This window comes from Heterodontus francisci, chromosome 10 (genome assembly GCF_036365525.1).
Source record: "Heterodontus francisci isolate sHetFra1 chromosome 10, sHetFra1.hap1, whole genome shotgun sequence".
NCBI classification, from domain to species: domain Eukaryota; kingdom Metazoa; phylum Chordata; class Chondrichthyes; order Heterodontiformes; family Heterodontidae; genus Heterodontus; species Heterodontus francisci.
In genome coordinates this window covers 67,306,887-67,332,022 of record NC_090380.1, presented here as the reverse complement: position 1 = coordinate 67,332,022, position 25,136 = coordinate 67,306,887, and the positions used below count along the sequence as shown (strand labels likewise).

At 42.2% G+C, this 25,136-nt stretch overlaps 1 protein-coding gene across 2 annotated transcripts in view; it reads left to right on the top strand.

Annotated features, from left to right (window-relative positions):
- The window catches only part of mao (monoamine oxidase), a 225,992-nt gene that overhangs the window by 187,742 nt on the left and 13,114 nt on the right, over positions 1-25,136 (top strand). For both annotated transcript variants that reach the window (XM_068040668.1, XM_068040669.1), the window contains exons 10-13: positions 2,761-2,814; positions 4,481-4,538; positions 10,127-10,224; positions 17,300-17,411. In XM_068040668.1, coding sequence (XP_067896769.1) covers positions 2,761-2,814; positions 4,481-4,538; positions 10,127-10,224; positions 17,300-17,411 — 322 coding nt within the window. The remainder of the gene's footprint in view (positions 1-2,760; positions 2,815-4,480; positions 4,539-10,126; positions 10,225-17,299; positions 17,412-25,136) is intronic.

Here is a 25,136-nt window from a genome sequence, read left to right as displayed (position 1 = left end):
TAACTTTGGAAATCTGTATCACCAATGCAAAGTCAAAAGTGAATTCTTATAGCACTGAGGTGACATCCTTCTCTTCTCCCTTTTTTCTCTGTCACTCACTTACACTCATTCATGTACACATGCATGGTATCCTACGTTGCAAGTTTGATTCGAAAAGGTTTTCCTGGATCTGTGTCTTTTCTGCTGTTGTAACTGCTGAAGAATAGCCAGCCAGCACTGTCACTGCTCCAGAACAAGGTAGCACCTTACAAAGAACTATCTCTTTTGCCAGCATTTGTAAGCTGCATTGCAACTATTCACATCATACCTGATGCCATTAGTGGTGCTGGTAATATCTCAACTTTACTGCCTCATTGTTTTCACATCTCTGACTTCTGCTTGACGGCACCCTCCTCCCCCAGCACCCCCGTCACCCAGGGTGGGCTGAGCAGCTGGCTTGCTGAACAGTATGAGGCATCTAGTTTAATTCAAGGCCTGTACATGGAAGCCATTGTGCCTTGCCCACCAGGCCAACCTCGTGAAAAGAGTCTGCTGCCAGAAAAAGCCCACAAAAGTAAATGTTTTTTCTTTTTATTAGTTTGCTTGTGAGGGGCAGCACAGTGGCACAGTGGTTAGCACCACAGCCTCACAGCTCCAGCGACCCGGGTTCAGTTCTGGGTACTGCCTGTGCGGAGTTCTCGCTGTGACCACGTGGGTTTTTGCTGGGTGCTCTGGTTTCCTCCCACAGCCAAAGACTTGCAGGTTGATAGATAAATTGGCCACTGTAAATTGCCCCTAGTGTAGGTAGGTGGTAGGGGAATGGAGGGAAGGTGGGGATGTGGCAGGGAGTATGGGATTAATGTAGGAGTAGTATAAATGGGTGGTTGTTGGTCGGCACAGACTCGGTGGGCCGAAGGGCCTGTTTCAGTGCTGTATCTCTTTGTGTATCTGTGAGTCCCAGAGGAGCACGGGGACCCGACATTCTGCTTCCAACCGCAGATCAGCCCCCACCAGCACAACCCCACCCCCACCACCCACGACTGCTGCCGAGTTAAAATCTGGGCTGTGCTCTTATAGCTGAAAACCTCTTTTCTTTTTTAACAGCTGCCAACCTTACCAATGCGAGCTTGATCTTTTTCTATATGGATATTGTTAGATAATAGATTTTCTGTTCCATTTTTGCTGAAATTATTGTAACACTGCATCTGGGGTAGCTGCCGCTAATTGTGAATTCACGTCTGCTGTGGATACCTTCTTGGACTCAGTGGCTCAGTGACTCCAAAAGCAGTATCAGTGAGTTACTTTTGTGGGGTTGTCTCATGCTACCATATATGTACTGCATGCTAGTGGGACCTGGGGATGTAACCTCCTTTTGACTTGAACAGGATATCTGTGTCTTTTGCATGTGTATTTTTTCTATCACTTTGAATGTTGACCGAATTAACACACATGAGGCAAGGCTTGTTCAAATTATTGAACTACTGCATTCCACAATGTGGTGAATGTGCGAAGCAATAGTTATAATCAGAGTCACTTAATTATTCGCATGGAATAAGGTTATCCCACTTCATGAGTTGTCTTTTTTTACTTAATTAAAACTAACGCCTCGGAATTCTAGATTTTGAGCTTGTCTTTTCCTGGATATTTCTCCCTTGGCTGCAGATATGTTGCAAAAGCTAAAACATTTTTTAGGTGTCTGACATTCTGCTTTATTCTTGACTGCTCTAATTGAGGAATTAAACTCCTTTATATTTATGTTCAGCTGAAATTCAAGGGTAGCTCAGTGAAATTATCTGTCATGGCTATAGAGGATTATGCTTGCCTGTCAGCAGCCATTCATTCAGTCTATTTAAGCCTTCAAATAATATGGACACAGTTGACTGCTGCAAAATTGTAGCATCATGGGATAATGGACAGTTACTCATAATATGATGTTTCTCTAGTCAGAGTCCACTGGAACATTAATTAGACATGGACACTAGAGCTAAATTCCAAAGACATCATTCGACCCAGTCAGTGGGGATCAAAAGGTCAGCGCTGTCATGGTTGGAGTCATACCTTGCACATAGGACGATGGTTGTAGTTTTTAGAGGCCAATCATCTCAGCACAGGACATTGCAGCGGGAATTTATCAGGGCAGTCTCCTAGGTCCAACAATCTTCTTCTATGACCTTCCCACCATCATAAGGTTAGAATTGGGCCTTTTCACTGATGATTGCACAGTGTACAGTTTATAATTCATCAAGAGCAGGCTGGGCAGGAGCCAGCATTGGTCTTTGGGACTGCTGTGGAGCCAGGTCCATATTCAGGTGAGTTTTTTTTTAATTACATTTTTGGTGGCAGTCTCCAACCATCCTGCCAGTTAGACCAAATGTGTTCAGGTCAGCCCATTTTCAGCAAGTGTTCCTAAAACAGACATTAAGCTGTCAATTGGCATAAGCAAAGGGTCTCGTGCCTGTTTCAGGCATGGGGCCTGTACATCGTACTTCAATGTTTACCAATATTGCAGACACATCTCTTCTGGCACAGCAACTCACCGTATTGGATGCTTAGGTGACCATTTTATGCCTGTAAAATGGGAGCAGCAACACCTAAATTCTAGGCCCATGGGTTCTTAATTTTAATAAGTATTTCTGTGCAGCAACAAAATGGCTGCTATCCATATGTAGGTGCTGCATGAACAGTTGCATTGAAAGCAATTTTTGAAGTATGATTTGAAAAGTACATTTACAGTTCAAGGTATTTTAGATGCATATATTTCTCCAACTCTTTTTCTTTCAGATTTATCCTTGCTCGAAAAGCACGGCGTCTGATAAATCTTACAAAGGAAGCTCGGTGAGTGAACCTCATAAGAAGCTATACATGGTTAATGTCACGTCTTATAATGAGACTTTAATGGAAAATGTGTTGGCCACCTAGGCCCTAAACTCTGAAATTTCTTCCCAAAATCTCTTTCCTCTTTTAAGACTCACACCTTAAAACTTGCCCTTTTAACCAAGCCTTTAGTCACCTATCCCAATATCTTCTTTGGCTTAGTGTTAATTTTTGTCTGATTAGACTCCTTTGAAACGTCTTGAGCAGTTTCCCCACAATAAAAGTGCCATATAAATGCATGTTGTATTTGCCAGTAATGGTAAACAGCAAATAATTTTTGTAAAGTGCACTTTTAAATTTACTTACTTAAAACAAGCTCCATTAGTCAATGCTAAACTGCTGGACCTGAGACTTATAGAAATGTTGTCCAGCTATGTTGCTCTGTTGGTATTCAGATTTATCGCTGTTCACTCATTCTTAATCAGTACATTAATCTCTGCTTACTTGGTCTGATTGGTGATGAGAGTTTTGGTCTATTGATGCAATAGTGTTCATTATGAAAGTATGTTACGACCAGTTGAGAAAGGTGTCTAGGGGTCCCTCTCAGCCTTCACCTGGTCTTATCGTGACAGGGTTTCATTTTTAAAATACCGTGTTTTTAGCTCCCCCTTGGTGAATCCTTGTTCACTGCTTTCCAATTATAAGGCAAAGAAACCAGCACAAACAGATTTTCTTAGGTTTAAAGAAGAAAAGTTTAAATTTATTAAACTTGAAATTCGACTCTAATTCAGTTGATGCCATCGGATACATGACGCGCCCACGCTAGCATGCATAAGTGATAGACACCTGCAAATAGAGACAGAAAAGAGCAGAAGAAAAATAAAATGGAAAAGTTTGAGGCAATACCTGAAGAGTTTTTGTTACAGTTCTTCGAGCTCACTGTAGAGCCCTTAATTGTAGGTAGACATTGCTTTTCGTTGCAGCCCAGTCTTCTTCTTAATCCTTGTTGGCTGTAGGAGGCTTTTCTCTCTTGAGGTTGATGTGTCTTCAGTGGATTCAGAGGCTTGTGAGAAAGAGATGGGAGCAGACAGGAGAGATCTTCTCAGTCCAGGAGTAAACAGTTTTTCTTGAGTTCAAACGCTCTGTGGCTAGTTCAAAAAACCCTGGAACAGCCAGTTAGTCATGTGACCAGCTGGTCTAACCAGTCCTGGATTGTATCACCTTAGCAGCCTCTGGAATGCTCCTCTTACACACAATACCTGGTGATCAAGGTCCATTGTTGGTTAAATGTGTCAGAGAATGGCACTTTGTCCTTCCACGCAATGTCTGTTAATATGCAAATGTCTTTTCCAGCCATGGCTGCTTTGTTTAACAAGTCATTTCTTCGCTCCAGAAACAGTTTAAAATCAATGTTGATGACAAAATTAATGTGCCTAATTCTTGGCAGGTGGGGGCCTTGCATGACAAGTACTGCATATAAATCACTAATTTTGTGATTTAGGATGATATAACGAGAATGTTATTTACAAATCTGTGAAAAATTAGTAACTGAACTACAAATGTCTGCATCTGGAAGTCATACCATGGAACATCCTAAACCTATAAAACTTCATGTTATACACTGCATCTATTTTGTTTGCCACTGCTTATTTTATAGCATGTGACCTGGATTATATTTGTTATGCAGGAAGCAGAAGATCTGTGAGATTTATGCCAAGGTGCTTGAGTCTGAGGAGGCGTTGCATGTAAGCTATTTCTTCTCTTGTGTTCTTAAAGGTCTAGTCTCTTTTACTTGATGATGTTCAATTCTATTTAGGATGATGAATCTCCCAAAAACACATTTCATCTTGAAGGGGAGGGACCTTCACAGGCCATATGTTCCAGTATTACTTTTTTCTAGAAAAATAGTTATATAAGACCATCTCTTTGTACCACTATTCTGAATAGTGCCCTGGTATCAATATCATCTCACGTAAATTAGTAATTATTGAAAACTGCTTTTTGCTTGTTAAAGGCCGGTCCTGAGAAACTCATACAGAACTAGGATAAACACTAAAAATAATTATTAAACCACAGGCCATACCAGGGATCAATAAGTTGAGAATAGTGTTCTAGCCCACAGTATGGATGTAACATCCTTAACATCTTAGTGCAAAGGACCAGAAGGGAGCAGTTGAGCAGCAAATGGGCCATAGAATATACATATTTGAAGTTCAACTCCCAGGCAGCAGATCTACCATAATAGAGTCTGATACCTGGCATGAACTGCAATGCACTGAAATGATTAAATCATTAGAATCCCCTAACTGAGGAGTGCCATCTAGTCCATGGAGACTCAACCATCTGCATTAAACATGTCCTTGCATTACATTTTAAGAAAGAAATTGAAGCTGTGCTTCACCATGCACTCATTTACATTCAGTGCAATAATGTCCACCAATCACAGCAGAAGCAGCAATTATTTTTCAAGTCAGTAGTCCCACCAAAATACAGGAGAGCCAGCTCTTCTGGGATATTTCCTTCGTAACTCTGGTGGGATTGCACCAGAATGGCTGGAAATTAGGATGTGACCCAGAATGCTGAGCCCTGGCCTACCATTGTGATTTCTGTGGGGCCTTGCAAGGGATGGAGCCTTTGCCCTCCCCTTACAAGTCCACTGATGTAAAAAAGAGCAAGACCAGGAGGGGTAGGTTCCTCAGAGGGACCCAGAGTTTCACTGGTAGCAGTAAGTCTCCTAAGACCAGACAAACCAAGCCACCAAAGACGTATGTGGGAACATGCGCTGTAATACAGATAGTGGGAAGATGGTGTGGATGACTCCCACTTTACCTCTCAACTGACCGTAGACAATATTTAAAAAAATATTGCTTTAGTTACTGAGTGTTTTATTGGTCAAATAAACAGACAAATGACAGGTTTCCTCGTTAGGATTAAAAGAAAGCTAAATTATTTATTAAGCAATAGCCAAAAGTGTTCGCAACCTCACCCACTCACGCATGCACACACACAAGAAGATAGAGATTAGAGGAAAGCATGCATTCAAGTGTAATTTTTGTAAAAAGAGTTCACTTTGAAACCTTCTTGGTTTTGCGGGAGGAATTTTTTAAACAGCGGTACAGGCCTGGTGTAACTTTTCTTGGTTCACTGAAGTATTGCAAACTCCTCTGGTTAAGATTCAGTCAAAGTCGGTAGTGAGAATCCTGTTGCAGTTTCTCAAGTGGGGAGTTTTTCAAGGTCACCTTGCACTCTCTGCCCCTGTGGTTTAAATATATTATAGACAGGGACTTCTTCTTGGCAGGAATGGACTTCTCAGTTTCCTGGCTGGCTGGTTTTTCTGTCTCTGTCTTTCAGAGAGCTCTTTTTGAAGAAATAAACCTTATCATGCTTGGTTTCAGCCAGGTGACCATGGATGCTCTTTTGAACGTGTGGCCATTGTTATACAATGGGGTTTGAATGTGGCTTATCTTGATAAAGTGGTGTTATATCCCATCTGTTATCTTGGCTTTGAATCCAGAGTCTCCTTGTCTGCGAAGGCCTTTGTCAACCCAATTATGAAGTTAGGAGCCATTTAGCATTTTAATGTGTTTTCCCCAGGCCTAGTCCAGACGCGATGATAGGTTTAGTCTCCAACAGTCACTATGTATATTTGCAGTACAGGAGAAGTCACCTGATCTCTTACTCCACCTTGTCGGCAGCAAAAGTGTGTCCATTTTTGAAGTGTATTTATCAGTTCATTTTTTAATTTCGTAATTGCTGCAGTTCACTTTAGTTCACAACTGTGCCTTGCATGAGTGTGACATGTGGACTCCCAAAGATAAATAGGTAAGTTTTTTATTATTTATATATTATTATAGAAAAATGCCACTCGGGGCACTAAAGAGTTATTTCTGGAGAGGAGGCCTAAATTGCAGACACCCTCGCTTCCGGCACAGTTGCCTTACTTCCACTGTAATTATGTCCTTCTGGGCAGGTGGGTGGCTGTGTTATGGCATTAGTGCTGCTAGCATCTGTATGGGGTATTGAAATAAAATGACTACCCCATGCACATTTTTGTATAGACAGAATGCCAAAAAGTAGCTTCAAAAAAAATCATTCCCAGCTGCAAAAATTGTGACTGGAATTCTACACATTGTTCAGGCTGTCAAACACTTCACTTCCACTTGTCACAGCTGATCCTGACAACAGCCATGCCTTATCATTTTCAACTTAACTAGGTATGAGTGCTTTGTGATTGTAAATGCACAAAAGTTGGAGCAGCAGTGTAACTGGCTCTCATTATAATATGATGAGCTCCCTCATGACCTGGTGGATAAATTGCAGGAAAGGCCAGAAAGTGGTTGAACAGTCATGTAGCCAAGGCACAGTCTTCCAGGGTTAAGGACAGGACCCAGGCCTAGATTTGGAGGTGGATTCGTGGTCCATTAACCAGAAGGCAATATATCATCTTTCTCTTATGTACCAGCTGCAGAGCAAATCTCAGGTCAGGGCTGTGAAACTGCCAGCCTGCAAGTTCCTTTCCCATCAAATGTGGTGGGCCATTATTTGGAGGACCAATGTTCTACCTCACACAAGGCCCCTGGGAGACTACCAGCGCAGGGCAAGACCTAGCTAATGGGATCCCAGCTTAAGGTGGGCCTTCTGCTGCACTCGGAGCTGAATTCCACTGGGAATGCACCAGAAGCTCTGTGGAGTTTTGGAACTGTGCTCTTTATTATAACTCTCAACGTGCAGCTGTCAATCATGCAAAAACATCTATTCAGAGATTAATCAGAGAACATCCTGCATTTGACCATGAGTACAAAGTTACACCAATACCAGTACATTGATTCATCAGTTAGTGAGGCTGCTCACTGCCACCAAACCTTGTAAAAGTGTCCCTGTGGGCTGTATGATGTAAATATAATTGACAACACATCTGCTCAACTCATGTACCCCAGCAAAAGAGACCCAGAGGTGAACCAGAGCTCTCTTGCAGAAGATACTTGGGGTGCTAAAGCAATGTTTCATATGATTAGGCCTGTCAGGTGGGTGCGCCACTTGTGCCATAGGAAAAAACAAACTGCAAGACATATTGGGCTAGATTTTGCTGCAGAGGCTAATAGCACTTTAAACGCGGAAATCAGAAAGTGATGTTCAAATTGCCTTGCTCCTCCAAAAGCTGTGTGATAACAATGTCTCGCTGAGAGGCTTGGCGTTGAAATACATGGAACGGTGTGAAGTTGTTGTACTTATATGATAGGTACCCACTAAACTCACCAGAAAAAGCTAGGACTTGTCCATCCCAGTTTAAGTGAATTATTAACAGCATGTTAAGTCTTATTTACTCCCGAACAACCTTTCTGGCACTGAAAATTAACTTTTACAAGTGTGGAGTCATATTCCTTCAAATTTGAATTATTGTTGGAATTTTTTTTTTTTACTTTTTCTTTCTCTTAATCCCACCTTTCTTTTCCTCTCTTTATTTGGCTTTCTATGCATGATTTGACTTTGAATTAAATATTCTACCTAATATTTCCTGCCTCAGACTCTGCTCTGTTCATTAATGTTTCTTCAATCTAATTGGTTACGAAGATACACACAGGTTCCACATGCCCTGTCGAGGACGCTGCAATGTTTTGGCTCTCTAATTCACAGTAAGTTCCAGTGCAAAATCCCATTGAAAGTCTGTGGCCAAGTGTAATGAACGACTGATGCCTTTAGAACAAAGAACAAAGATAATTACAGCACAGTAACAGGCCCTTCGGCCCTCCAAGCCTGCGCCGATCCAGATTCTCTATCTAAACATGTCGCCTATTTTCTAAGGTTCTGTATCTCTTTTCTTCCTGCCCATTCATGTATCTGTCTAGATACATCTTAAAAGACGCCATCGTGCCCGCATCTACCACCTCCGCTGGCAACGCGTTCCAGGCACCCACCACCCTCTGCGTAAAGAACCTTCCACGCATATCCCCCCTAAACTTTTCCCCTTTCACTTTGAACTCGTGTCCTCTAGTAATTGAATCCCCCACTCTGGGAAAAAGCTTCTTGCTATCCACTCTGTCTATACCTCTCATGATTTTGTACACCTCAATCAGGTCCCCCCTCAACCTCCGTCTTTCTAATGAAAATAATCCTAATCTGCTCAACCTCTCTTCATAGCTAGTGCCCTCCATACCAGGCAACATCCTGGTGAACCTCCTCTGCACCCTCTCCAAAGCATCCACATCCTTTTGGTAATGTGGCGACCAGAACTGCATGCAGTATTCCAAATGTGGCCAAACCAAAGTCCTATACAACTGTAACATAACCTGCCAACTCTTGTACTCAATACCCCGTCCGATGAAGGAAAGCATGCCGTATGCCTTCTTCACCACTCTATTTACCTGCGTTGCCACCTTCAGGGAACAGTGGACCTGAACACCCAAATCTCTCTGGACATCAATTTTCCCCAGGACTTTTCCATTTACTGTATAGTTCACTCTTGAATTGGATCTTCCAAAATGCATCACCTCGCATTTGCCCTGATTGAACTCCATCTGCCATTTCTCTGCCCAACTCTCCAATCTATCTATATTCTGCTGTATTCTCTGACAGTCCCCTTCACTATCTGCTACTGCACCAATTTTAGTGTCGTCTGCAAACTTGCTAATCAGTCCACCTATGCTTTCCTCCAAATCATTAATGTATATCACAAACAACAGTGGTCCCAGCACGGATCCATGTGGAACACCACTGGTCACACGTCTCCATTTTGAGAAACTCCCTTCTACTGCTACTCTCTGTCTCCTGTTGCCCAGCCAGTTCTTTATCCATCTAGCTAGTACACCTTGGACCCCATGCGCCTTCACTTTCTCCATCAGCCTGCCATGGGGAACCTTATCAAACGCCTTACTGAAGTCCATGTATATGACATCGACAGCCCTTCCCTCATCAATCAACTTTGTCACTTCCTCAAAGAATTCTATTAAGTTGGTAAGACATGACCTTCCCTCCTCTTATCTTTAGTGGCAGGTGCGTATCACTGTTTTTGCATGCATGCCACTACTGGAACGCATTTCCTCATAATGCTGTCCAAGTGCAGAACACTAGTCATCTTTGAGCTCTGACTCCCAGGGTCACAGTTGTTTGCAACCATTACCTGCACTGCAGTTGCCACCGTTGATGTTCCCTGCAGATTCTCTCCAGGTTTCTTGAACCATGTGCTCTTAGATTTTCTGTTGAAAAGCACTCCCTCAAAGATCTGTATCCGCTGTCAAGCATCTCTAGACATTAAATTAAGCATTCAAGCAGAAAGGTGCAACATATCACAGAATTGTGTGTTTTTTTTTTTGAATCTTTTTGTATTTTTGTCTAGCCTATTCATTATGAAGAGAAGAACTGGTGTGAGGAGCAATATTCAGGTGGATGTTACACTGCATACTTCCCTCCGGGAATTATGACTCAGTATGGCAAGTAAGTGCAATAATTTCATTATCTCCATCAGCAGTTAAACACTCACTGAAGTGTGAATGGATTCAGATTAAGCCTTATAGAGCAGAAAATTGCTAATTCAATCAGGGTTCTAATATGGACCATTTGTTCAGGTTTATTGCCATTACACAGAATGAAAGCATGCTTCTCCATACTGGTCAGAGGAGTCAGTAACATTTGCTATCATATCTGTGGATCAGATTAAAAGGTTGTATATATTCCAAACAGCACTTCTGTTGTTTCTGTTGGTGGTGATGTGCTCTTTAGAATGTTTGCCTAGTTACACCAACCACATGTCTTATTTATTAATTGCTAAAATCATCTGATCATCTTCATTATAGGCAGTGAGAACATTAGAACTAAGATTCATTATTGGAACAAAGTAAGTGAATGGAACTTTAAGGTGTATTGGTATTATACCTGATATGATCATACTTGAAGAAAAAATGAACACATGTTCTGTAAATGGGGTTGAAATAAGTAAGAATGAGGTTGAAAGAGACCTGGAGTTCTAGTGCACTCAATGCTTAACATGTTCAACCAGTGTAGAGCAATAGTGGTAGGGGATTTGATAATGAAGGGAACAGACAGGCACTTCCGCGGCCACAGACGTGACTCCAGGATGGTATGTTGCCTCCCTGGTGCCAGGGTAAAGGATGTCACTGAATGGCTGCAGGACATTCTGAGGCAAGAGAGTGAACCGCCCAAGGTCATGGTCCATATCGGCACCAGTGACATAGGCAGCAAGACGGATGAGGTCCTGAAGGCAGAGTTTAGGGAGCTAGGAGAGAGATTGAAAAGCAGGACCTCAAAGGTAGTTTTCTCCCGGTGCCAAGTGCTAATGAATACAGAAATATGAAGATAAAGCTGATGAATACATGGCTGGAGAGATGGTGCAGGAGGGAGGACTTTGGGACCACTTCTGGGGAGGTGGGGTCTGTTCGAGCAGGACGGGTTGCATCTCAACAGGACCGGGACCAATATTGTTACGAAAGTGCTTCCATTTTTTGTTATTTTTTTGAGGACCATATTTAAATGGTGGAAATGGATTCGAATTTGGAAGGCTGAAGGTTTCTTAGATTGCTGGACTTTGTTTTGTTGACAGTTCACTGAAAGGACACTGAGATGTTGTGTTTTAAAACAACCTTTACTGGATGTCACATGCCTTATGATAAATAAACAACAGAAACCTTGGTGATCTGGGGAAGATGTTTGCAGAGAAGTGACATGTTAAGATTTATAGTGGTCATGAGGTTCTGACCTGCTTTTTGTGGTTTCGTTTCTGAGATATTGTTTTGGTTCAGTTGGGGTGTGGACAGTGTTTGAAAAGCAGTTGAAGTAGAACCTGCCAAGAAAGACACTCCAGCTCAGCTTTCCTGCACCTCTCTAAGAGACCCTGAGAGGTCCAGTGTGTCAGCTCCTCTTCCTGTTGTTGGAAAAAACCCTGCGAAACCAGCGTGTGCTAGTGGAAGCCCCCGATGCCACATTTCTCCTGGAAAGCCTACTAGACTATTTCTTGACATCGCTAGAACTGCTTTTGAAAAGATTCCAGTGACCCATCACTGTATACCCGGATGCCAGACCAACGGATCAACTGACATCCTTCCATATCTTCTCTTTTTTTCTTCAAGAATTAGCAAATACTTGGCCAAAGTGTTCTTCTTTGTGTTTTTTTAGTAACAGAGCCCTGCAGAGAGAATTTCTTTATTTTTTTCAGTTTGTGTATGAGGGATTTCAAAAGGGAACTTCATATTTCAATGTGTGTTAATGCTTTGCTTCGTTACTGGATAATTCTTGTTCTTTAATAAATTGATAATTTTCTTGTTTATTAAAGAAGCCTGGTTGGTGTATTTTATTCTGGGATAAAGAGTAGAGTATATGATTTACTGCATCGGTAACTGGATAAACATTTAAAAAAATATATGTTGTGACCTGTGAGGAACAGAAACTAGAAAAGACAGTGCACTCCTCCTGCCTCGGTCGTAACGATATCCACATAGGGGGTTTTGCTAGTATTGTTGTGGAGGGTTTAAACTAGCTTAGCAGGGGGATGAGAACCTGAGAGTAGATTCAGAAGGGAGAGAAGAAAAGCTGGAAATGGAAGGTAGAAAATTAGTTTGCGTGTTTGAAAGGCAGAGGAAACAAAGGCTAGAAAATACATAACAAGGGAGTTTAGCAATGCTAAATGGTATATACCTCAATGCAAGAAGTCTGTGGAATAATGTCCAGGACAAAGCAGCCCACTTGATTGGCACCCCATCTACAAACATTCACTCCCTCCACCACCGACGCACAGTGGCAGCAGTGTGTACCATCTACAAGATGCACTGCAGCAATGCACCAAGGCCCCTTAGACAGCACCTTCCAAACCCATGACCTCTACCAACTAGAAGGACAAGGGCAGAAAATACATGAGAACACCACCACCTGCAAGTTCCCCTCCAAGTCACACACCATCCTGACTTGGAACTATATCGCTGTTCCTTCACTGTCGCTGGGTCAAAATCCTGGAACTCCCTTCCTAACAGCACTGTGGGTATACCTACCCCAAATGGACTGCAGCGGTTCAAGAAGGCAGCTCACCACCACCTTCTCAAGGGCAATTAGGAATGGGCAATAAATGCTGGCCTGGCCAGCGTCGCCCACATCCCATGAATGAATAAAAAAAAAATAAGGCAAATGAGCTGAGTACACAGATTGACAACGTGGGAGTATGATATTATAGCTATTACTGAGACATGACTGAAAGAAGGGCAGGAATGGCAGCTCAACATTCCTGGTTACAGGGCTTACAGACAAGATAGAGTGGGGGGTAAAAAAGAAGTGGTTGCAATATTGATTACAGAAACAATTATAGCTGTGGAGAGAGATGATATGTAGAAGGATCATCAAATGAGGCCATACTGGTTGAAGTGAAGGCAGAAAAGGGGCAGTCATACTACTGGGAGTGATCTATAGATACCCAAAGAGTCAGAGGGCAATAGAAGAGCAAATATAAAGGCAAATCTTTGAGAAGTGCAAAAACAATAGGGCAGTAATAGTGGGGGATTTCAGCTACCTGAATATGAACTGGGATAACATTAGTGTGAAAGGCACAGAGGGAGCAGAATTTTTGAAATGCACTCAGGAGAATTTTTATAGCCAGTACGTAACAAGTCCAACAAGAGAGGGGGAGTTCTGGACTTAGTTTTAGGGAATGAAGCTGGACAGGTGGAACGGGTATCAGTTGGGGAGCACTTTGGTGGAAGTGATCATAATTCAGTTAGATTTAAGGTAGATATGGAAAAGGACAAAAAAAAGACCAGAAATAAAAGTTCTCAATTGGGGAAAAGCTAATTAATTTTACGAAGCTGAGATGTGATTTAGCTAAAATGCACTGGAAACAACAACTTGAAGGTAAATCAGTGCCAGATCAATGGGAGACATTCAAGGAAGAGATAGAGGCAAAGCAAAAGAAAAATACTGCAGACTCTGGAAATCTGAAACAAAAACAGAAAATGCTGGAAATACTCAGCAGGTCAGGCATCAGATATCTGATGGAAGATCATCGACCTGAAACGTTAACTCTGCTTTTCTCTCCATTGATGCTGCCTGACCTGCTGAGTATTTCCAGCATTTTATGTTTTGTTTCAGAGCCAGTGAGGGTTCAGAGTAAGTAATTTCCTTTAAAGAAAAGGGGTGGGACTAATAAATCCAGACCCCCCCGGATGTCAAGGGATTTAAAGAAGATAAAGAAAAAAAGGGAAGCTTTTGACAGATACCAAGGGCTTAATGCTGCAGAAAACCTAGAGTAGTATAAAAAATGTAGGGCAAAATTAAAAAGGAAATTAGGAAAGAAAGAGGGCATGAAAAGATATTTGCACTAGAGTCAAGGAAAATAGAAAGTTTTTTTACAAATACATAAAGAGTAGGGCCTATTAGGGACCTTGAGGGTAACCCGTGTGGAGGCGGCTGACGTGGGTATGATTGGGCTGGATTTTATGCTCTTCCCCCATGGCAAGTTTGGACTTGGGGAGGGCATTTAATTGGGCAGGATGGTGACAGGTAGGGGCCCCACCACCTTCCCGCCTCTATCCCAATTAAGTCCATGGCGGGAAGGCCTGTGGACGGCCACCCGCCCCACCGTCAGTTGAGACCCTTAAGGGGCAATTAATGTCCACTTAAGGGCCTCTTCCTGCCGCTGCTGGTATTAACCCAGTGGCAGGTGGGCCTGTTGCCACACGGGGAGCACAACATGCAAACCTATGCGGGGTTGCTTGCTGACTGCCGGGGGTCCCTCGTTCAAAGGCACTCAGTGCCTGATCGAGGGACCCGGCATTGGGAAGTGGGGGACCGGCTCAGAGCTACTCCCCTGCCCTTGATGCCAACCCACCACACCCCTGCCGCTGCAAAACCCCTCCTGCCATCATTGAGTTGAGTCCGGCATCCAGCACCGACCTGGGCCTCAGGTGGACGTCCTTCTCACAACAGCCACCGCCTCCTCATTTACACTGCTTGACAAAAGAGTTGCTGGCCTCTGATTGGCCAGCAGCTCTTGGTGGAAGGGCCTTTTGCCGCCGGAGTCCTTGATTCCAGGGAAGGCCCGCCGCTGTCCACCTAAGTGCCTGATTGGTGCTTAATTCGTCTGGCCTTCTCGAAAGGAGGTGATGCAGGTCTCTCACTGACCCTCCACCCGGCGGGCAAGATCCCCATCGCCTACATTAAATACCACCCTTTGTGTCTCTTTTCACAAGAGAGGGACGATACAGACATTGCAATCAGGGAGGAGGAGTGTGAAATATGAGATTAAATTAACGTAGTGAGAGAGGAGGTATTGAGGGATTTAACATTTTTGAAAGTGGATAAATCCCAGACCTGGACGAAATGTTAAGGTTGTTAAGGGAAGCAAGAGAAATAACAGTGGAGGCTCGAACCATCATTTTCCAATCATTTCTGGCTACATGCGTGGTGCTAGAGGACAATTGACATTGTACCATGATTTAAAAAGGGAGAAAGGAATAGACCGAGTAATTACAGGTCAGTCAGTCTCACCTTTGGGTGGTGGGAAAAATATTGCTCAATGTCTGAGGGACAGGATAAATCTTCATTTAGAAAGGCACAAATTAATCAAAGACAGTCAGTACGGATTTATTAAGGGGGAAGGTCGTGTCTGACTAACGTGACTGAATTTTTTGAGGAAGTAACAAGGAAGATAGATGAGGGTAGTGCATTTGATATGGTCTGTATGAATTTTTGATAAGGTCCCACAAAGCAGACTGGTCGTGCAAAGTAAAAGGCTGTGCGATCCAAGGTAAAGTGAAAGTTGGATCCAAATTGTCTGAGGCACGAAGCAAAGGGTAATGGTCAATGGGTGATTTTGTGACTGGAAGGCTGTTTCCACTGGGGTTCTGCAGGCTTCAGTAATAGTTCCCTTGCTATTTGGTATATATCAATGAAATGGACTTGAATGTAGGGGTTCTGATTAAGAAGTTTGCAGACAATACAAAAATTGGCTGAGTGATTGATGATAAAGAAGAAAGCTGTAAACTGCAGGAAGATATCAATGGACTGGTCAGGTGGGCAGAACAGTGGCAAATGGAGGTCAGTCCAGAGAAGTGTGAGTTAATGCATTTGGAGAAGGCTAACAAGGCAAGGGAATATGCAATAAATGATAGGATACTGAGAAGGGTAGAGGAACAGATGGACCTTGGAGTGCATGTCCACAGATCCCTGAAGGTGGCTGGACAGGAAGATAAAGATGGTCAAGAAGGTATATGAATACTTGCCTTTATCAGCCGAGGAATAGAATATAAGAGCTGGGAGGTTATGCTGAAACTGTATAAAACACTAGTTAGGCCACAGCTGGAGTACTGCATGCAGTTCTAGTCACCGCACTATAGGAAAGATATGATTGCACTAGAGAGGAGATTTACGAGGATGTTGTCTGGACTGGAGAATTATAGTTATGAGGAAAAATTGAATAGGCTGGGGTTGTTTTCTTTGGAACAGAGGGGGCTGAGGAGAGACCTAAAGTGTTTAAAATATTGAGGGACCGAGATAGAATGGATAGGAAGGCCCTATTCCCCTTGGTTGAGGGGTCCGTAACCATGGGACACAGATTTAGGGTAAGAGATAGGAGGTTTAGAGGGGATTCAAGGAGAGCTTTTTTACCCAGTGGATGGTGGGGATCTGGAACTCAGGGCCTGAAAGGGTTTTTAGAGGCAGAAACCCTCATAACATTAAAAAGTACTTGGATATGCTCTTGAAGTGCCATTAACGATAAGGCTATGGACCAAAAGCTGGAGATTGGGATTTGGCTGAATGGCTGCTTGTTGGCTGGTGTGGACATGATGGGCTGAATGGCCTCCTTCTGTTCTGTAAATTTCTACGATTCCATGATCGCTGGAGGCAGTGCAGAAAAGAATCAGACTACTGATCTCTAGTGTCAAGGTCTGAATCATGAGGAAAGACTGGAAAGACCTGGGTTTTCAGCTTGGATAGGATGCATTTAAGAGATGATCTTATAAATGTTTTTAAGACAGTAAATCATAGGGAAAATGGTTCCTCTGGAATATAACTTTTAAAATAAACAGATTCTCTTAAGTGGACACAGGCTCAAGCTAGTGAAAGGTAACTTTAGGACTGATATCAGGAGGTTCTTCATGTGGAGTGATCAAAACCTGAAATGGACTTCCACCATTCTTGGCAGAATGGTAGAAGCAAAATCCCTAAAATCATTTAAGAAATAATTTGATATTTCAATGGGCGAGTTGTAAGGTTGTTCTGGATACATGAATTAAGAAGGCCCAAATGGCCTTTCTCATCTGTAAGTGTCTTGTGACGATGCTGCCAGTGAGTGCCAATGAATTGAATGATGTTCCGTTCTTCCCTGGAGGAGCTCAGAAAAGGAGATGCACACACAAAAATTGGCACCAATTTTTACAATTACAGTTAAAAACATAGTTGTCCTGGTTTGTGCTGACTAGCTGCATATGTGTACATTTACATTTCTATTGATTAATTGTAGTAGTGTTCAGTATTCTAAGCATCATGTTAATGAATATTTTTGTCTTTGAAGAATCCTGAGGCAGCCATTTCAGAAGATCTACTTTGCTGGCACTGAGACAGCCACCGAGTGGAGTGGATACATGGAGGGTGCTGTGCAGGCTGGGGAGAGAGCAGCCAGAGAGGTAGGGGCAAAATGAATCCTTTACTGTAATAAAACTGTATTTTACATTGTGCTGTTCAGCAGGACTTCAGTAAATTGAGGACATATAACTGGCGCTGGGGAGTTAGTGTTATTTGACAAGTGAGACTAAATCCTGCAATGAAATAGCTTTTGCATAAGTGGAAACATTCCTGGCACCTCATTACTGAGATGGAAGGTTTGTATATCATAGGGAACTTGCAACTTAAATGCATCTTTACTACTGGACTCTTACCTGCTGCTGGTTTTTAACTATTATTCATTTGATGTAATTTTTGCAGATGACACATTGAGCCCATGGGAAGTGAAATTTACAGTCCTACCTACAGATTGACTAATACTCACGTGTTAGTCTTGACTCAGTGGTAGCACTCGCCTTTAGTCAGAGGATGTGGATCTAAGCCCTACTCCAGAGACAAGTACATAATCTATCCTGACACTCAGAAGGAATGCTGAACTGAATGCCAACCTCGATTAAACTGAGGCCCTGTCTGCCCTCTCAGATAGAAATAAAAGCTCCCATGGCACTATCTGAAGAGTTCTCATGTTGTCCTGGCCAAAATTTATCATTGAACCAGCATCATAATAACAGATTTATCTGGCTATTTATCTTCTTGTTTGTGGGGCTTTGCTGAATGCCTTGTTTCCCTTCACAATGACAGTGACTACATTTCAAAAGTGCCTCATTGACTCTGAAGCAGATGTCCTGAGAAAGTCAAAGGTGCTATACAAAAGCAAATTTTTTCTTCCTTTATTTTTCTTCCTTCTCTCCTTTCCTTCTTCCATCCATTTTTGTTTGAATATCATTTTAATAGCATTTTTGAAAATAAATACATTGTCATATTTAATAGCATTTTAGATCAGCCAGATGCTTTCTACAATTGCAGATTAAATGCATTTCAACTAGGAGTAAAGGGATGTGTCAAAGGCTTGGGTTGCACAATTCTAGAGACTGGAGCAAAAATGAGGTATATAATAAATATAAGGGAATCATATAGAAAGAACTTTGAGAAATACAGAAAGGAAATAAAAAGGGAGTTGCAGGAAGGTGAAGACGTAATATGAAAAACTAAGAGGAAGCAACCGAAAAAGATTGGTAGCCACATTATAGGAAATAATAAGAGCTTTTCTAGGCACATAAGAGGTACAAAATGGCTAAAGAGATGAGACCACAAGAAAACCAGCTTGTACTTAGGGAGGAATTAACAGAAAAAAAACTCCCTCCGTTTTTAGAGGATGGTGAAAGTAGGACCTTGAGAGTACCTGAAAAGTATATGCAAGAGGCACTACAGAGATAAATATTCAAAAGAAAACTATATTTAAAAAGTTAATGGGATTAAAACAGAAGAGTCAACAGGCCCAGATGATTTGCGTGTTAGAATACTGAAGTTGGTGAGGGAAGGTATAACAGAGGAATATCTGTAATTTGGAAACAGGAATTGAACCAAAGGGCTGGAAGTTATTGACCATTTGATATAAAAACAGAAAGTGCTGGAAAAACTTAGCGGACTGGCAGCATCTAGCAGAGGAACAGAATTTCGAGTCGGATTTCTTCAGAACCGGACGAAGGTAGAAATATGATGGGTTTTGTGCCATTGAAAAGGTGGGGGGGGAGGAAGAACAAAAGGGAAGGTCTGTGATAGAGTAAAAGGCGCAAGAGATTAAATGACAAAGATGTCATGGAACCAAAGGGAGTGGTAATAGTTGTAGTAAAAGACAAAGTATTTGTTCAGAGAAAGTGTTAGTGGGAAAATAATGAGCAGCTCTGTCCGAAAGCAAAAATATGAAAAACAAGTTTAAGACTATCACATGGTAAAAAAAAAATCAAAATGGGGTCATGGTCTAAAATTGTTGAACTCAATGTTGAGTCCAGAAGGCTGTAAGGTGCCTAATCGGAAGATGAGGTGCTATTCCACGAGCTTGCGTTGACCTTCAGTAGAACACTGCAGCAGGCCGAAGACAAAGATGTGGGTGTGAGAGCAGGGTGGTGAATTAACATGGCAAGCAACCAGAAGCTCAGGGTCATGCTTGCGGACCGAGTGGAAGTGTTCTGCAAAGCAGTCACCCAATGTAGAGGAGACCACACTGTGAGCAGCAAATACAGTATACTAAATTGAAAGAGGTACAAGTAAATCGCTGCTTCACCTGGAAGGAGTGTTTGTGGCTTTGGATGGTGAGGAGAGAAGAGGTAAAAGGGTAAGTCTTACACGTCCTGTGATTGCATGGGAAGGTGCTGTGGGAAGGGCATGAGGTGTCGGGGGTGGTGGAGGAGTGGACCATGGTGTCATGGAGGGAATGGTCCCTTCAGAATGCTGACAGGGGAGGGGAGGGGAAGATGTGTTTGGTGGTGGCATCATTAGGAACTTTACAACCTTCTGGACTCAACAATTTCAGACCACGACCCCCATTTTGATTGTTTTTATTTTAACCGTGTACTGTTATTAAACTTGTTTTTCATGTTGTTGCTTTCAGGCAGAGCTGTTCATTATTCTGCCATTAACACTCTCTCTGAACAAGTGCTTTGTATTTTACTACAACTATTACCACTCCCTTTGCCTTCTGTTCCATGACATCTTTGTCATTTAATCTCTCCTGCCCTCCACCCTCTCACAGACCTTCCCTTTTGTTCTTCCTCCCCCTCCCCTCTTTCAACAGCATAAAACCCATCACGTTTCTATTTTCAAACAAAAACAAGAAATGCTGGATTCACTCAGCAGGTCTGGCAGCATCTGTGGAAAGAGAAGCAGAGTTAACGTTTCGGGTCAGTGATCTTTCTTCGGAACCCGGAGTTCCGAAGAAGGGTCACTGACCCGAAACGTTAACTCTGCTTCTCTTTCCACAGATGCTGCCAGACCTGCTGAGTGAATCCAGCATTTCTTGTTTTTGTTTCAGATTTCCAGCATCCGCAGTATTTTGCTTTTATTTTAACGTTTCTATTTTCCTTCGGTTCTGAAGAAGAGTCATATCTGTCTCGAAACGTCAACTCTTGCTCTCTCCACAGATGCTGCCAGACCTACTGTATATTTCCAGCACCTTCTGTTTTATTTCAGATTTCCAACATCCGCAGTATTTTCTTTTACTTTAGTGATACCTTGGTTGTTGGTAAAGTTCTACAGTTCATAAAATATGCAATGTATCAGTTAACTATTGGAAAGGCATGGGCTAAAAGGGACAGTCAGCATGGATTTGTAGAGGATAGGTAGTGCTTGATTAATTTCACTGAATTTTTGAGGATGTCAATTTATAGATAAAAGGGAATCTGTGTTTATAAGGCTTTCAATAAGAATTTGTGTAACCATATGGATAGAGAGATGTCTGGAGACAGAAAGCAAAGAAATGAGATACATGAATGTTTCTAAATTGGCAGAAAATAGGTAATGATGTGCCTCAGGGATCTGTGCTGGAACCTAATACAAAAGCAAAATACTGCGGATGCTGGAAATCATGGAATGAAAACTGAAAATGCTGGAAATACTCAGCAGGCCTGGCAGCATCTGTCGAGAGAGAAACAGTGTTAATGTTTCAGGTCAATGACCTTTCAGCTCACAAACATTAACTCTGTTTCTCGCTCCACAGATGCTGCGAAACCTGCTGAGTATTTCCACCATTTTCTGTGCTAGAACCTATTTTGCTTTCCATTTAGATAAATGATTTGGGCATAGTCATAAGAGGAATGATATTGAAGTTTACTGATGATACCAAATTTGGAGGCATGACCAACCAAGAGGAAGAATGTTGGAGATTACATCTGGAGAAACAGCAACTTTTGTTCCACACAGAGAGCTCAAATCACAATGTTAAGCTTGTTCCTAATGCCTCCAATAGTACTCTGCAGCTTTAATTAAGCAGTGATAAATATTTTTTTTTGAGGGGGACATAATGCATGTCAGAATTAAATTACTATTGTACTTTAATTTGAAAGTACATTAGAGAATGTCAGAATTAATTTGTTTTCATGTAGAAGTAATTTTGAAATGCAATTTTCACTACTTTTAAACTAATTTGAAAATATAATTTAGATTAGAATTGTTGAGTATTAACACACTAATGCCATTAATGTATTTGCTGTTGCCATGTTTGAAGAATCCTGAGATGCCAGGCAATCCAAACAAACAGTCTGTCAAAGGGATGAAATAGGAGTCACACGGGCAGACAGAAAACTTCACCCTCCTGTTTTCTGAATTTCCTTTACAATTGTATGTGCATGATCCCTCCCCATACATGCACAGACACAATCATGGCACAGTCTTCTTCCTCTCTGTATCTGCCTCTAGTTAAAAGAACGGGAAAGCTCAGGCAACAAATGAAAGAATGTGGTGCACAGTGAGTTGGCTAGTGGCACCTCTTTGCCTTAGATGGGTTATACTGCTGTCCCGAGGCTTTTCATTTTCAAGCTGTGTCAATAACTAATGAAACTTATTAAAAAATTGAAGCCACTAGTTTGTATGAAACAGTCTAATGTATTGAAGATTAGTGAATCTTCTATTATTTAATTTACAAAACTGTTACTCATTAACCCTTTCCTTTCCAAGGCTAGCATTGTTCTCCTCCTATCCATTTGTGCTAAACAGACTGTGGCTTTCTCCTTTATCGTCCCTGATTGCTAAACCGCATGTTACAATTGTTAACTAAGTTTTTAGGGATATTTTAGATTCATTGTTTGTTTCACCACACACCCTAACATGTCATACTCATTGCAAACTGTAAACCCCCTCAGATTTCTCTTTTTTTGGTGTAATTGTTCATTCAGCTTTCAGAGAATGCTGAGGGGGGACATGATTGAAGTATACAAAATTATGACGGTCATTGATAGGTTAGATAGGACGAAACTTTTTCCCTTAGCGGAGGGGTCAATAACCAGGGGACAAAGATTTAAGATAAGGGGAAGGAGGTTTAGAGGGGATATGAGGAAAAAAAATTTCACCCAGAGGGTGGTTGGAATCTGGAACACACTGCCTGAAGAGGTGGTAGAGGCAGGAACCCTCACAACATTTAAGAAGTATTTAGATGAGCACTTGAAATGCCATAGCATGCAAGGCTACAGGCCAAGTGCTGGAAAATGGAATTAGAATAGTTTAGGTGCTTGATGGTCGGCATGGACACAATGGGCCGAAGGGCCTGTTTCTGTACTGCATAACTCTATGACTCACTGCATTGGGAGATAATTCATTCCTGAAACCAATTATGATAACCCACTGAAAAATACAATTTCTCACTTTGGCAGTGGTTTCCTCACTTTAGCTTCTTTCTCCTTAGTCAGTGTACTGCACTGAGAGGTCTTCTGGTATCTATTTGGTTTATTCCCTTAATTATTTTAAATACTGAAAATATATCTTCCCTTCAGCCTCTTCTTGTACTTAGGTAAAATAATCCTCATTCTCTAAGACTGTCATCAATCAGGAATAATCCTTGTTATAACTGTAAGGTAACCATAGCAATACCACACATCCAGTTACACACAGTTATCCCTTGTTGACAGATTTGTATTACAGTATAAATGAGGCAGAGATAGCAGCAGGAGATTTGGTGCATGTTATAGAACATGCTGATACATATATTCTGATACGTCAATGTGCTTTTTGAGGTACATAGTTGAGAACTGCTCACAGTATTCAGCATGTATTAGCGCAGTTAATATTTGCTTTTATTTACACCAGTTTATATATTTTAATATTTTCTCTGTGGCATACTGTGGAGGAGATTTTGATGGCACACCTGTCCATATTTTCCTTAGTTTTGGGTCAATTTTAACATATCCTGCCCAATTCGAATGGCATAGGGGGTGCCTTAAAGTATGAAGTGTTGTGCCTTATTGCCCCGTTCTTGCTCGAATACTGCTGACTGACTTTATCTGCTGAATGCAGTTAGGTGACGGAGGTGCTCACTGGATGCAAACAGGAGCCTCATGAACCAATTCAAATCGGACTTCAATAGGACCCAGATTGCATTTTAACTCGGTGCTAAGCAGGGAAGCAGCTGTACTTTTATCGGCAGGTAAAGGCAGGTCAGCAACCATCAGGAAGTACACATGTCCAATCCGGAATGAGTGTGCCACATACCATGTGAGCTTCTTGCTTCATATTCTCTCCATCACAAAGACTGCCTACTTCCACCTCCATAACATTACCCATCGCCACCCCTGGCTTAGCATATCTACTGCAGAAACCCTTATCCATGCTTTTGTTACCTCTGGAATCGATTATTCAAATGTTCTCCTGGTCAGCCTCCCCATCTTCCAACCTCCATAAACATGAGCTCATCTAAAACTCTGCTGCCTGTATTCTAACTGCACCAAGTCCCGCTCACCTTTTACCCCTGTTTTCGCTGACATACATTGGTTCCCGGTCCACCAATGCTTCAGTTTTAAAATTTTCATCCTCATGTTCAAATCCCCCCATGGTCACATCCCTACCTAGCTCTGTAACCTCCTCCAACTCTCTAAGAATTCTTTTGCCTCCAATTCTGGACTTTTGTGCATCCTCCATGCCTTTGGCCCACCATTGGCAGCAATGCGTTAAGCTCTAGAATTCCCTCCTTAAACCTTTGTCCACTTCTGCTCCTTTAAGCGCCCCCTCCAGCTTAAAATTTACCTCTTTGACCAAGCTTTTAATTACCTATCCTAATATCTCCTCCTTTGATGTGGCTTCAATTATTTGCCTTATTACGATTCTACGAAGCACCTTGGGATGGTTTCCTATGTTAAAGGTGCTATATAAATGCAAATTGTTGTTGATTATTTTGTACTTTTACCACCCAACATGTGTGATACTAAGGAGAGGAGCTATGTTGGGTGGGTGAAAGTATTGAATGGAGTGTACCATCACTGTTGTGAACACTATTGTTTCTAATTTATGGCAATGATAAGGATTCAAAAGTTCAATGCAAAGTGGTTAAATATGCAGATAATGCCAAACTCGGTGGATGAGTCCATGTATTTGTGTCAAGAGTGCCTTTCCACCACGTTTTAGAATTTCGGCAGGAATTCCGTCTACGCTGGCAGCCTTATTGTTTTTTAGCTGTCAGACGGCCTTTTCAATCTCATGTCAACTGGGGTTTGTTTTATTTTTTATTTAGAGATACAGCACTGAAACAGGCCCTTCGGCCCACCGAGTCTGTGCTGACCATCAACCACCCACTTATACTAATCCTACATTCCTACCACATCCCCACATTGCCCTACCACCTTCCTATACTAGGGGCAATTTATAATGGCCAATTTATCTATCAACCTGCAAGTCAAGGAGGAAACCGGAGCACCCGGCGAAAACCCACGCAGTCACAGGGAGAACTTGCAAACTCCGCACAAGCAGTACCCAGAATTGAACCTGGGTCGCTAGAGCTGTGAGGCTGCGGTGCTAACCACTGCGCCACTGTGCCAGGTTGTGCTGAAGTGGTGGGTAGCACGCTGTGGAATGTGGTCGAGGGCACTCACATCAAGGACTGAGTCGTGATTGAGGAGATCTCAAAGTGCTCCTTCCAATGAGTGCTGACTGCCTCTCTGTCCTCAATCAGTGCTGCTCCATTCTTTGCTCTCAGTGCAGTAGGTCCTTGGGTGCTTGGCCATAAATGGTCTTGACTGCACTAAAGAATCCACACATGTCATGACTGTCGGTGAATTGCTGTACTTCCTGCGCTCTTTCAACCCACCAGCTGTTCTTTAGGCCATGGGCTTTTGTTGAACCTCGGCCTTCGATTGTCTGCATACCTG